The sequence below is a fragment of the Python bivittatus genome, unplaced genomic scaffold (genome assembly GCF_059951505.1).
Source record: "Python bivittatus isolate LINGU-HERP-01145 unplaced genomic scaffold, Pbiv_v1 ctg000020_np1212, whole genome shotgun sequence".
NCBI lineage: Eukaryota > Metazoa > Chordata > Lepidosauria > Squamata > Pythonidae > Python > Python bivittatus.
In genome coordinates this window covers 54,861,304-54,876,105 of record NW_028277030.1, presented here as the reverse complement: position 1 = coordinate 54,876,105, position 14,802 = coordinate 54,861,304, and the positions used below count along the sequence as shown (strand labels likewise).

At 47.4% G+C, this 14,802-nt stretch overlaps 1 protein-coding gene across 1 annotated transcript in view; it reads left to right on the top strand.

Moving 5' to 3' along the window:
- Nucleotides 1-5,975: 5,975 nt before the first annotated feature.
- The window catches only part of SIM1 (SIM bHLH transcription factor 1), a 73,958-nt gene continuing 65,131 nt past the window's right edge, over nt 5,976-14,802 (top strand). Inside the window, exons 1-3 of the mRNA XM_007421587.3 lie at nt 5,976-6,008; nt 6,105-6,245; nt 7,465-8,142. Of these exons, the coding sequence (XP_007421649.1) occupies nt 7,968-8,142 (175 nt within the window). The 5' untranslated portion in view covers nt 5,976-6,008; nt 6,105-6,245; nt 7,465-7,967. The remainder of the gene's footprint in view (nt 6,009-6,104; nt 6,246-7,464; nt 8,143-14,802) is intronic.

Genomic DNA, 14,802 nt, shown 5'->3' with positions numbered 1-14,802 from the left:
ATGTTCCAGACAACCACATTTGTGATAGCAATCTCTTTTGCTAACACAAGGAGGAATGAATAGCACTTAAACCAATAGTGGGGATGTGGTCTGGATCTTATAGAGTTTCAGTGGGGCTTATTATTAGGAAAAGGGTGCCTATCAGGATTGTAATCTGGCAGTGCAATTTTGTTCAGATCAAATCAAAATTCCATTCCACTGAATTCAATTCACCTTATTTCTTGGTAAATGGGAAAAGAACTGTAGTCTATGTTTGAATCATCCTCACTTACCCAAAGCTTGTGCTTAAATAAACGAGTATTTGGATCCCAAATCCCTTCTCACTTTGGCAGTATATCCAAAGGGGCTGGTGCAATGTGTTGGCATAGACACATCTTTTAAAGTCCCCATCTTTAAATATTTTGTTGCAGAAAATGAGAAGACTACATTTTGTTTTACTTGTGGCTTTATTATAGCTTTAGAATTATTATGAATTGCTTTCTATTCCATCAGAAAAGTGGGTTATATATTTTTTAAGTACAGTAAAAAAGAGTGGAGGGTTCATTTCTGAATGGGATTAGAATGAGGTTCCTTAATAGACTGAAATACAAATATTCCACTTTATTTACTATACAAAGACAAGACTCTAGAAAAAGTCTTGGCAATCTGGTACCCTCCAAGTATTTTGATTTACAATCTACATTGTTAGGTATGTTCCCATAATCCTTTGCCATTGGCTATGCTAGCTGGAGCTTACGGGAATTGAAGTCAAAAACATCTGGAGGTTGCCAGTCTTCATATTCTTCTTCTTTATTATGTCTTTATATAGTGACCTGTTCAAACTGAATAATTTAAGTAGAAAAGAAACAATAGAAGTATGTAAAAAGACAGATTATTCTATCCTAAAGAGTTTGTTGCAGAAAATGATAATAGTTTGATCAGTCACTGGCTATGTTTACACCACAATTAACATCTATGATTAAATGAATTGTGGCTTAATTATTGAAATCTCAACTGACCAACAGACTAATCTAAAACATAGTTGGTTTCTTTGTGATTCAGTATATCAGGGGAACAGCCTGTCAAAAATAAAATCTGTGTCCAGTAGAGCAATAGGTTGGTGACTGCATGAACACATCTATGAACTTTTCTTGGCTTGCCATTGCCTTCTTTAGGAAGTTTGGCAACTTCTGGGTCTAGCCTAGAGCCCAGTAAGTTCTTGATGGTCTCCCATTGAGTATTAACCAGGTCCAAACCTACTTAGTTTTTCAAGATCAGCGAAGGTTGGCTAGGTGCTGCCAACTACATGGGTTGTCTTGAGTTGTTATTTAGATGGAAAATCTATCCAAATTAACTTTGCTGAGCCCTCCTTCCTTTATTTGCGGAGATCACCATAACTCAAACACAGAATCAGGGGTCCACCAAAGGCAACTGAGCCTTCAACAGAGGAAAATGAATAGGACTCCAGGGTATTCTCAGATTTTTCCTTTGAACCCAGTTCCACCCATTCAGGGAAGCGTGCTTTGTGCATGTAACTTGGCACATGAAGATATCTCCCACTTTACTTCAACAGGCTGACATCACTAGTGCAGCTGCAATGCTAAATCTCTTAGCAGAGGGGCACCCTGTCATTGCCCTTTCTCCAAATCAAGTCCCAAAAGAACAGAATGGAGGGCCCCCATTTCCTCAAGATACCTGTAAGCTACTGCTCAGTTTCACACTAGGTCCAACACTTGGTATGAAGCATTTGGTGAATTGCATGGATTTCTCTGGCAGGGTGACTGGGGGGAAAAAAGCTTGTCATGAGATGGCTTGTGGCTGGTGTGAAGGAATTAGATAAGGGCTAGCAGGAGCCCAGGCCAGCCATCTGGTAGTCACACAGGACTGAGTTTACAGGATCAACAGAGACTGGAGAGTAATTTTGAAGCAAGCAATGGCCTTCCTTCCTATCATTATTCCTTAACCAGGAGTATCCAAAAACTGAGAAGGCATTAAGGTGGGAGAAGAGTCCCAGAGACTTAACTTATAACCCAACCACTGTCTCCAAAGGTGGTCCAGCTATGTTGGATGAGTCTCCCCTTCTTTCCTTGCCCAGATGGGTGTCTTGTGTTGAAGGACACAGTGATTGCTTGCAGCTGCTGCTTCCATCAGCCTTCCTCAAACTGATGCCTTTAACTTGGGACTACAATTCCCATGGGCCATTGGGAACACTGTCCCCACACCTCAGGCTGGAAAAGGGATGAATGGATGTTGCAATCCTATACCCCTTTACCTAAGGGTACTGCCCAGCTTCTCCCCAGTAAACATGTGAAAAGCTGCCTCAATAGTGCCTTCTTCGCCTCTTGCCTCCTTCTCCTCCCTGCCACCCTCAGACTTCCCGGAGGCCAAAGGAAATCACTTACTTCGCCAACACGCTGGCTCCGTTTCCGGCTTTCCTCCGGAGAGGCCTCCACTGCCGCGGCAGGAAGGTTCCCAGCGGCCACCGGGACCCACTTCTGCTCATGGGCCTGGAAGCAAGGCCAGCCTGCCTCGGAGCCCTACTGAGCGCAGTTTTTACTTCCGAGTAAACGTACTCTGGGCCGCTCTGCCCCTGCAGGTTTGTTCCGGGGCCGAGTGGCGCTAAAAGAGGGAGAAGCCTCGCTCCTCTTCAACGATGATATGTCGCGACAGTCACGGTCGGCTGTGGGACGCTAGAAACCCCGTGTGAGGAACCGGCCGCGGATGCACCGACCCATGCGGCGCCTTTCAGGACTTGATTCTCGCTCCTCCGCGCGTTTGCGAGAGCGGAAGGAAGAAAAACTCCGGCCTGACCTGCGGTTTCTAGACTGGGGGAAACGGTTTTAATTGTAGGAGGCCAAACGCTGGTGAAGACATTCTCCCTTCGCACTCCAGTTCCTCTGCCCTCAAGCCTCTAGTTTGATTTGAGAGGACAGCGGCCGCTGCGCGATCCTGGCGGTGCTTTGACGGCGGAGTTTGCCTGATAGCTCTTCTGGGATTCAGAATCAGAGCCGGTGAGAGTCTGGATGGGGCACGATGACTTTAAATATTGCTCCGGCTCCGCCGCTCCTCCCCATTTCCTACACCTATTTCGTTCTGCTTTCCTGTTCATTTCACTTTTGCATCGAGTAAAAAGAGGTTGCTAACATATGGAGCGTAGCAGAGATTTGTTTACATTAGCGTGGGCTGTAAACTGCCAAAATGCTGGCAGATGCTAATCGTTTATTTATTTACTGCTTGCATTTGTGTTCAGATTTTCCTCTGAGAGCTCGAGAGACCTTACCGAGGGGTCTCCCTTCACTTCAGTCGCACAACAGTTTGGGAAGTAGGTTGGACTGAGAGAGACTGGTCCAGGTTCACCCAGTCCGCTCTGAGGTCAAATAGGATTTAAATCGGTCTCCCCGATCCGGATCCAACGTTGCAGTATACTGACTCGCTAATCGTGTTTATTAGAAATCCCATTAAGACAAATGAACACGAATAATCGTGCATTAGGATTGTATGCCAATGGAAAATTGGACTTTCAAATAAACGGCTCTAAAATCCATCCACCTGTACCTTTAAAAAGATCACACTTGAAGAAATCGGTTGATCGGCTGGGTGGGAATTGCGTTTGACTTCGAAGTGTGAACACTTGTTACATCCACGTAAAGGCATCCTAACTTTCAGAACTTTGAAAGAATAATGAATGTCGCAGCGGAAGTGGTAGAGAGTATCTTTAATAGATTTCTTTAACTTTTAACTCTGCTTGTCTCCAAAGACTCAAAGCACTACAGTTTAGGAAAAGAACACTCCAATCTTACATACACCGTTTACACGATCGGGTTCACACACCGCGCTAATCATGGCTTCTTGAATGAGCCATATTTGCTTGGGTTCACGGTAAGCCACAAATCACAGGTCTCGGTTTATAGAATATCTTAAGCCGAAACAAAACATTATGGCTCAATGTGTGTGTAAACCAGATCCTGCACACACACGCGCGCACACACACACGCAGCCTCCCGGTGTTCACGAGCCAGCTTGGCCGAATAGGAATCTTCGCTTCCCGATCTCACTTAATGGGGTATAATCTTACTTGGCACTGGCCGTCACCAACGCATTCGGAGAACATTTCCACCTCACCCCAAAAGGCACCCTTGCACAATTTCTAAATCTAACAGCTGTTGTCCAAAACAAACACCGGACTAGGGGAACGGAACGCCTTTTGGAACTACTCTGCGAGGTAAGCAGACGGCCATCTCCTCAGGCTGGCTCGCATCCAGAACCTGGATCCTTGGGGCCGGCACAAACCAAGAGAGCTTTGAGCCGTTCAAACCTCGGCGGAGCGGGGCCTGTGTCCGTCGCTCCCTTAAAAACCCGAGCAGATAATATTTTAAACTCGCACATCTGACAGGAGGCTGCAGGAACATTTCACTACAATGTTCTGCACTAGATTTGTGTTAGGAGACGCTAAATTTCCTTATGATCAAGGCGGCCCTGTATCCATGCAGGGAGGCATGCGAAGATTCATAATACTCAGCCACAAAACAATGCATTCTATGCGCACGCATGTGCGAGGGTACATCGGTCTGCTTGTTTGCTTTGGATTTTTTTTAACAGTTCAAGATGAGTGAGATGTGGACGGACGAAAGTAAAGAAGGAGCATTTTGAGAGATCTGTAGCGCTGCCGAAGCTAAATTATTAGGTTTTTGAAATCTTGCCCTTTGAAAAAGGAAAGTCGGATTGAAACCCTGCGTGCTTACGCGAGAATCGATCCCATTCAACTCAATGGATTTTTTTCAGGAAGGAGCAGCTGCCGCGGGTTGGCTGAAATTCTGTCTCCAACTTTCCAGTATTGCATTTCTTTCTAGCCCGGATCCCTACTCTCCTACCTTCTGCTTTTAAAGAGGGATAATGTGTGTGTGAGAGAGTTTAGCCGTTCTGTTGAACTGAAGCCCCACTTTCTGCCAACAGAAATTTTTCATTTTATTAAATCATCAAGCCTGGCGAAATTAACCACCCAACTGTGGGTGGGACTGTTCTTGAAACTCAGAAGAGAGGCTTTTAAACGATGCATTGGGGAAGGTCGGGTTGTAAGACATCCAAAATCATTTCTGTTATATTGCCTATTCCCCGAAGAAGCAAGTTAAAGTACCTCAAGTCCAAATTCAGCTAATCTGGAAAGAAGTTCTGCAGAAATTCCTGGCGGCACATTTCCAATATTGTGGAATTCATTTCCGAGTACTTAGAATCGGATTCGTTTGTACAACTCGAACTTCGGAATTAATCTCTGTATTGCAATCTCTCGGGTATTTAGTTGGATGAAATAAATTTAAGGCCTTTTTGGATTTAAAGTCCATGTTTGCGGCTAGTTCGTACATTAACGCTGGTTTAAAAAAAAAAAACTAAGATACAAGACCTTGCAATGGAATAGCCTTCCACCACCGAATACATTTAAACATCGGGATCCGTGATTACTAAACTGCACGTGTGCATTCTTTCCCCAGTTTCCTACGCCGGTAAGTGGCGCCGCCTGATCTGCAAGACTAGATGGAAAATCTACATTTGCTCACGGGGAAGCCGACATTTTGATATGGCTATAGAGAAGCCTTTGCTACAAACTTTCCCCCGTCCCCTCTTGCCAGAAGCAAAGGCTTTTTTGACTGAGCAGTGCCTCGCAGGAGAGAGCCGAAGGAGCCACTTGTTCCCAGTTTGCTCCTTTTCCTGGGACTGCAGCAGCAACGGCTCGGCCCCTCCCCGCCCACGGGTGCTTTCCTTGCCCATTCTCTGGGACTCCGCCGGAGGAGCGAACTAGGTGTCCTTCCCGCATCCACTCGGGAGCCGAGAGGTCACAAACTGGACGCGGCACCGGCGCTTTCAGGCCTGCACAAGGGTAAAAGGGGGTGTGCCCAGAAATGGATGACGTTACTCCGCCGCTCAACCAGTAAGAGGGCGGCCTTTCGGAGCCCTGTTCCAATAGGAAGCCAGCTCGCCATGTGAGTGGCATTAAGGCCAGGCGAGACTGAAGCACGGCTGAGAAATGAAGTTGGGTAAAAAGCTCTTTCGGCTATCCAGAAGTTTATTAGGCATTTCTCAGCCTGAAAATTAAGGATTCCTCATTAACTGTCGCTTCCTTCCGATTACAGTCCTGGACAAGCCGGGCAGCAACACCAGAGGATGACAAGCCACAGATCTCTCTTCCCAGCTGTGGGGGAAGAAACTTTTGACGGATCGCCCTGATTTTTATTAAAGTCTCGCAATCGTCACCTTGGGCTTTGGGAGCGCAGGTAGGTGGAGGGGGGCGCAGCTGGGGGAGGGAAAAACGAGGAGACACCCAGAGGCTGCTGGGGTGGGAGGGGGGACTAGGTGGGCGAGGGAAAGTAACTCTGTCTTTGGATCGACAAAGAGTCACCCTCGTTCTTCTTCTGGGCTGCTTGTCTAGATGAAAGATGCGCGTTTTGGCTCTATCTCTGCACAAGGGGAAAGGAGTGAGGGAGGGAAGGCAGGCGGGGACCATTTTAAAAACTTTAATATTGCAAAAGAGCGATTTCGGAAACCGGGGCGAGTGGTACACGCCAAGCCGTGAGGAATCACTTGCGTTATGCTTCGGCTTCTCCAGGGGGAGAAAAGGTTCCTGCCCTGTCGCCCCTGCAGGTGGGACAGCTGGTTTCATTTACCGTAGGGGTCGCCATCCTCGAAGTGTTTAAGTCGGAGCTCCGTGTTTAAGATGGGACTCGTTGTAATGACTTTCAAACGGGACTTTGACGAAGGCGTACAAGGTTGTCCAGCAAAGCAATAAGGCCTAAATAGTTTGTGGATGGAGAGCTTGTTCAGCTGCACTCTTACGAGGAAGTGGTTGGCTTGTGGCTTAGCTAAATTAAGCCGACTGTCCCTCAAAGAAGGAGTGGCCGCTAGAAGGAAATGGGGAAATTAGATATCGGTATCCGACCGTTTTAAATAAGCAGGCGTGCACGGTAATTCGAACGGGCCCTTTGTCTCCTTACAACTTCTGTGTAAATTCCATATCCCACGAAGAGAAGCCGATCTCTTAGCTCTGGAGAAAGTCCGGAGGGGGTGGCCTCTCCCCAGGAATTATTGCTGTGAACATTCTTTTTAAAACTCTGGAGCGATGCTGAAGGTTATTTGGAGTCATCCAGATCCGAAGCCGAAGTGGACAGATACCGCATTTCCCGTCCGGTATCAATTCCCCACGGCAGTTCCTTACGGGAGGCTCCAAGGGCCTTTAAGTCCCCCCAACTTTCTTCTTTTCCAGCCGTTGCTTAAAAGCGACAGTCTCCCTCCGTCTTCCCCTCGCAGCCCCGTCCTACGCCTATAGCGGAATCCTATGCAGAGTCCTTCAAAAGTAAGTCGTGACAATGTGTCCGTGGGCTTAAAAAATGGGCAAGGGAATTCCCGCTTCGAAGACTTGGTCAAAAGAGGACATGGGTCAGAATATTAACCTTTGGCTCTTTCTGTCTCCCCGTCCCGCCACTGTTGTCTTCACAGCTGCTTGAAGGAAGGGGGCCTGGGTCGGCCGATTGCCAAAGGCCTGCACCCCAAAGCCTGGATATTCTGCAAAAGAGGAAAGATGAGCAAAGGAGAGGTGCTATGATGTCTCCTTGGCGGAGGAGTTACTTTGGCCAACAGAGAAGGAAGAGAAGCGCCAGGGTCCTGGGGCTACATTGCTGAGATCCAACTGCGCACGGGTGGGCCTCTCTGCCAGGTGCTCTGGGGTTCTTTCCACTGGATTCGCCTCTTGGTTGTTTGTCCGCTGATTTGTTGAAATCGAGGGTTTCATAATGCTGCTTCTCAGCTGGTAAGGCAACTCTGCACTCCCCCCCTCCCCCCCCCCCGCCCCAAACAACAGCCCCGGAGGTTTTGGCGGAGATGGCTCAGAGGGACGCCAAGTCAAGCCAAACGGAGCTGGCGATGCTTTGCTGGGAGTGACCTTCCTTCTTGGATGCATCTGCGGAGCTGGCCTGATCGCAGAGAAGGGGAAAGAGAGCACCATGAAAGAGAAGTCCAAAAATGCTGCCCGGACTAGGCGGGAGAAAGAAAACAGCGAATTCTACGAACTGGCCAAGCTGCTGCCTTTGCCTTCGGCCATCACCTCGCAACTGGACAAGGCCTCCATCATCCGACTCACTACCAGCTACTTAAAAATGAGGGTGGTCTTCCCAGAAGGTAGGTGGTCCCCCTCCTGAGCCTTTCAGCCCTCTAGTGCCCTAGGGAGAGTGGAACCAATCAGGGTGATTCTTCTGGCTGGGCCACCATTGTCTTCTGCCTCTTTGGTCCGCTCAGGAGAAGTTCCAGGACAACTAACTAGGCAGTCCAGTGAAAACTGCTCTCGGGACAGGAGTTGTGTGGATTTTGCAGAAAGTTCTCTGGAGACTTTCCTCTTTGTCTGGTACTTCCTCCTCCTCCTTAAACCCTTTCCCCTTTAGTACATAGGACCTGTTTGGTTGGGGGAACCAGAGGCACCTTTGTCAACACAATGAAGCTGGGAGCGCAGCTGCCACTTCCAGGGACTAAAACAAACAAGCCATCCCATCCACCCTCCCTCCCTGGTCAAGCCACGTGGATTGCCCCAAAGGGCAACTCTCTAATATTTACGATAGAAAAATTTGGGAGGAGGGAGAAGGAAGGCAAGGAATTAATACCAAGCTCAGTATTGATCCAGACCCTAAGCCCTGGCTTCTATTGTGTGGACCAAAGTGACACAACTCCAAGGGAGGGAAGAAAGAGAGATGCACAAGAAAGAAATCTCAAATGTGAATATGCATGAATGTGGCACATCTGGATCGGATGTCCAGGATCCCCATTTGGAGACTAAACAGAAATCACAGTCCTTGTCACTCTTCTGTGTGCAGGTGGGTGGGTGGGAATAAAAATTGATAAGGCCCCTTCCGCTGGGAAAGTCATACTGCATCCTTCAAAGAAAAATGTTCTTATCATTAGGGTGGGAAAATACTGCTGTCATGTTTGGCACAGGATGGAAATCAAAACCAGAGTGAGAAAGAGTCAGTGAACTCCACACCGAAGAAAATGAGCCAAGAAACGAGAGTATGAGTCTCACCTTTGGTCTCTGACCTGGCTTTAAAAAAAAAAAAATCCTTACAAGTAGGTAGAACATACAAGTGTAAGGATGCTTAATTAGTATTTCTAGTGAAATGTGAGCAAAAGAATTTTCTTCTGCAGAGCCCAAATCCAAACTATCTCTCGACTGAAATCCTATGTACACTAACTTGAGGGGAATCCTAGGTGAAGTGGACCTTAATTCTGGGAATTAAAGTTGGGTGGTTTAAATTGTTATGTGAAGTAAAGGCCCCAGGTAATTCTGCAAAACCAGAGAAGACTTCAGGAATTTATCCACACTGGGAATAGTCTAACCAGCCAATCCTATGTAGATTTACCAGGAGAGTTGACACAGGATTGGCAGATAAATTTATTCTCAATGGATTTAAATTCTCCAGAAGATTTGTTCTGTGTAATGGGATCTGTAACTACTTTAAAATTTTATTCTAGTAAAAGACTAGAAAAGTCAGCAATGATGGGCATGCCTATTGAGGTTTGCAGTTTTCCCAGGGGAATTTATGGACACATTATATTATAGACATAAAATACATTGATTGAATTCACAGGATGTCGTTGTTGTTGTTGTTATGAATCAGAATAGAAAACAGTGGAAAGGTATTTGTTTTTCCACATCTGTTAATGGAAATGCATTTTTAATCAATTTATCAGGTTGGAATTTGGTAGAAACCCAATCCTTATCCTTTTTGTTTTGAAGTAAATTTTTACAAATCTTTTAAAATGGAACTTCTTTCTGAGTAAGCTTGTCATGTAAACATAGAACATACTTAGAAATAAATCTGGCTTCACTGGAAATAATTAGAACAACAAAGTAAGTAGACTTGGAACTGGGATTTTAGTTGTTACCCATTTGACAATGCCCAATTCAGTGTATTGGCCTGGAAATCAAGCTGTTTTCATGGCAGGAGATCCAGGTTATGTTCCTTTAAGTATTGATTTCAAGAGCAGCAGAGTTGCTTAAACAACGATTCCAAAAGGAAAGTGGGGAGGACAAAAGTGCTTGATTTGAGCTGGATCATGACCATCCTCAGCGAAAGATAATTGCAAATGCTGTTATTGCTATAGGCTTGCTATGTACTGAGACATTTTGGAGTAAGGTTTCCATTTGCATTCCAGCAGTTTTTGTACGAGGTAGCCAAAGATTTCGAGAATTCGTGTATTACAGTAATCTAAGAGGTTTACAGCGTGGAGATCAGCGGGATAGAGAAGAAAACCATTTATTCGCAAGGAAACGTCTTGCTTTTAATGGAGCTTGTCTGCAGCTACCTGTAGGCGCGCTCCAGAGAAAACGTAGCATTCCTCCACGGACTGCCTGATGCGTTTACCCAGAGACCGAAACCGCTCAGCGGAGACCGAATTGTGCTATCGCCTTGGGAAAGCAATACAGTAAGCGGGCTCGGGAGCTTTAGCGTTAAGCGCGATCTGTCTGGAAACACCTTTGAGAGAAAGAGGAGGCAAAGGCGTTGGAGATTTTTTTTTTAAAAATATACTTGCATTCTTCAGAGAGCTTTGCGGGACGTTACCTTTCTGGTGAATTTAAACGGGATGTTGTTGTTTTGACGATCATCATCATCATCATCATCATCATCATCATCATCATCATCATTATTATTATTATTATTATTATTATTATTATTATTATTATTATTATTATTATTATTTGGAGAGGGAACGGATGGCACTGAGCCAGTGGGTGAGGCCCCGTGCAGCTTCTCCAAGATGATTAGCCGTGCTTTGCCCGCTTTTTCGATCTCGGCGGGCTACCTCGGGTGCGTGCTTCGCAGCGGATCTGCTCAATTACCCGCACCTCCCTGGCGGGCTTGTTCGATCAGAAGAAGCATATGGTGTGGCTTGTAGCCTGCAAGCAATCAGAGCGGACAGAGGAGAAGGGGTCCCCCGTCCCAGCTCCTCCTGATTTGGAAAGCCGCCGAATATCTGGGCAGGAAGGGGGTGAAACGGACTGGGGAGGAGAGGTTGAGCCTCTGGGGGATTAACGGCGGCCAAGTATGAGCCAGTGGAAGCCGCTGGGCTCAGCGCACCCGGGTTTGGAGCAGTTGCGTTGGGGCAGCCAGAGAGCTGTTGCCATGCGTAAAGCGGTTGGCGGGACGAGGGATGACTAAAGATAAATTGATTTCTTGCGGTACTTTTTTCTAAGAGGGTATGCTGTGTACACAGCCGAGTTTTCAGAAAGCGGCCCCGGCTTTTAAAGCGTTCGAATTCCCTGAAATCAATCCCGCTTTGGACAAGTCCCCTGCTCGCCGGAGGTGGCTTCCGTTTACCCCAAGCAGTAGCACCTTCTCAGGCAAGCTCTCCTGCAATCTGTCTCCCTTCTGGTTCTTCTTTCGGCCCAACCGTGATTTGATCCCGTGTTTGCCTTGTGTCTCTCTTGTTCTTCAGAGAGAATTGTCCTGGTAGCCCTCTCTTTCTCACCCATCTCCTCCTCACGGCAGGCTTCTTAACCAGGGATCCTCCACAGATGCTGGGCTAAGCCATCCCCAGCCGGCAGGGAATCCGGGGCACCAGCCTGAAGAAAACTTCGAGGAGTAAAGAAAAGGCGGTGGGTTGGGACAGCGGGCAGAGGCTTTGATTGCCCGGGTGAGAATCGATACAGGCCAGAATTGGGCGAGGAGAAAAAGCTACATCTCGAGCTGCGAGATATTGGATTCTAAACACGCACCTGGACATAAATCCCATTGATTTCCAGGCAGCTTTCTTGCTTTCAGCAAGCGGGTAGGATCCTCGCCTTACAGACTGGGCCTCCCAGTATTTGCTCAGCGCTAAGTCCCATCGATTTCAGTGAAGCCTACTTGTTTCCAAGGAGGATCTGAGTGGCAGTTGCCTTCCGTCTTGTTTGTAAGGGCCTCACCTATTTACCTGTGAAGTAACCCCCTCGCTTTGAACCTACCTTGGAGATAGAGCAAGCCCCTTCCGAATCCCCACACACCTAAATGAGAAGGAGAGGAACTCGGGGGAAGGGTGAGTTAGGCATAAATACAACGCCACCAATTTTCGAAGAAGACGCGGCGGCAGCTTTAGTTTAAAATTCCCGGCCTCGCTCTTTTGGGGCTGGTGATTCAAGGCTGTCGCCGTCTTTCCTTTTCATTCAGGTTGAGTGAGTCACTCCTAAATCACTGGACAATGCCGACCGATTTGGAAGCCAAGGACTGTCCTTCGCTCTTTGTTAAGCCCTCACTCTACAAAAGTCAGTCCTTTGGCAAGAGCTCCGGGGAGGGGGGGAGATCGCCGGAAATGGACGAGAAGCGCTATGACCGGTGGCCGGGATGACTCGGGAGAAGACGGAGTTCCAGGTCCGGCAATGGTAGATTGCAGTTACTTATAAGAATCTCTTCTTTCATGATCCCCCACCCCCTAATTGGGACTCTTATCTACTCTCTAACATGGGGTGACATTTTGTGATCTGACGTTCCTCTTAGGTGGCCTCACGAAAGATTGTGCGGTGAAACAGGTCCCTAGGGGACTTTTGGAGTTTCAGTTCCCACCGATGTTGAAATCACAGGGAAATCGATCCCCCCTCCCCGACTGTGCGTAAGGGAGAAGATAGATACATTTGAAAGGAAGGAGCCGGGCTGATCGCCTTCCCAGCGAAAAGCACCGGCTGAAAGGTGGGTTGGAAGTCACAGGTTAGACAGGGCTGTGACGCGAAGACCGAGCTGGGTTCGTCTCTTGACGTCAGCCCCTGACTCGGGGCCTGGACCGCCAAACTGCTTCAGAGATCAGACAGGTCTTCGGTCGTTAGAATGGGAAAAGGGAGATTTGAAAGCGGTGCAACGCCAGTGGATCCGAGAGGAGTTCTCATGATTTAGAAGGCCCCCTAGTCCTGCTGCGGCTTAATCATTGCTGTGTGATAGAAATCATCATCATCATCATCGCATCCACAGAGGTGAAGCCAAAAACAGCTTTTACAAAATGGAAAGAAATCTGTGGCTTCTCTTAAAACTTCCCCATTTTATTTTGCCATAATCTTCCGTGGAGCAAGTCCAGTTCGTTCAATATAATTGGTACCCCCAAGCTGTAGCTTGATACATTCGTTCTCTGCAAATGCACAGCACTCATTGTACTGGGAACGGACTCTTAGGATTTTCTGCTAAGCAGTGTTTAGAGTCATTTAACGATTGTTTAGGAAGGACAAGTCAAGAAATTGCATTATCCCTTTGCCTGCTAGGAAGACTGGTTTAATACTGATAGGTATGCATGTAGAACCCCTGGGTTATTCTTTTCTAAAAATGAAAACGTGACAATCCAACACAGAAAGTTATTAATCTGGTTCCTTGGAAGGCGTATACACTGTCATCCTTTGCTTGTGTCCTCTTTTACAGAGCTCTGGGTTGATTTAAAGGGGAGTTAGCAGCAACTTTTCCTCGTTTAAAATGTAACCTGGTCGAAGTCGTAGAACAGGCTCCCTCAACCTGCTGTCATGCAAATGTGCGCGGAGGTCAAATCTCAGGATCCCTAATCTGCAGGGCCGAAGTGCGCGGGTTGGTTCTGCACCAGTGGGGAAGATGGGAGCTGTAGTCCAACGCATCTGGAGGGCGCCAGATTGAGAAAGGGTGAGGGAGAGTGCGCACAGTGGTCCTTGACAAAGCCCCCCTTTCGGGTGATAACCCCGAGGGAGCAGGGAGGTGGAGGGATGGAAGGAGTCTGAAGGATGGAAAGAGCGGTCGTCGGTTGGCTGCTGTTGTGGGAAAGAGCTCGAGAGAAAGAGAGGGAGGGCTGCTTTATTTTCACCGCTCAACTAAGGGGAAAAAAAGTTAACAAGGTGCTATTTTCTCCCCCCCCCCAAAAAAAAAAAAGTGTGGAGTTTTCATCCCGTCTGATGCTTTCACCGCGGAGAGCTGCCAGGGAGAACTAACAAAAACGTCCTCTAGAGATCCGGAAGGCTTTCGGATCCAAGCAGAGGAGGAGGGGGGCAGCAGCGGGGGTGGGGGGGTGGGGTGGGGGAAAGATACTGGACCTGAAACCGCAGGGCTGCCTAGAAGGGAGAGAGGCCTCGACTGCGGCAGGAGCCTCTCCGAAGCCAAATCGCAGCCCTCACGCCGAGGACGTTGGTTTCCTCTGAACTTCTGCTTTCGTAGAGCAGAAGCCAACCTGGGATGATCTGCAGAGGGTGGGCAAGGATGTGTGAGTCGGTCCAGATTAGCCAGGGGAGAAATAAAAAGGGAGGGACCCCCTGCCCCCGACTGTGCTGCTGAGGCGAGGAAAGCTTGGGCAGGCAGAAATAGTGAACCGCTTCCTTCTTCGCCCGGTCCTGGGACTCAAACGTCTGCGCCCCGCATTCTTTCCTTCCTTCTAAGTGCAGATCATTGCTGGATCTCCAGGTTCTAGTAAAGAAAGAATACTAATTACAACAACAACAGAGTCCGCTAGCGTAAACTCTGCTCCGAGGTGCTGAGAGAAACTGCGGAATAAAGAATGAAGTTATTCGTGCGATTGCTTCTGAGGTTTTTCAAAAATAAAAAGCGCAATTTACGGTGGAACAACAACTCCTGAAGCTATTTTTCGTGCGGTTTTCAGTGAATATGATCGAATTCCTATTTAAGTCAATGGACGCGGTGATTGCATTTCTGGTTTTGTCTCGTTTTTGCAGTTGTGGTCGCTCTTCCTACGATGCTAATATGCCCCACTAATCCAGAAATAATAAAACCTTGCCAGAATCATCCTATCGTCTCTGAAAACGAATAATTAAACAGGCGGCTGACATCATGCTTAGTTACTATTTTTTTTAAGAAGAAA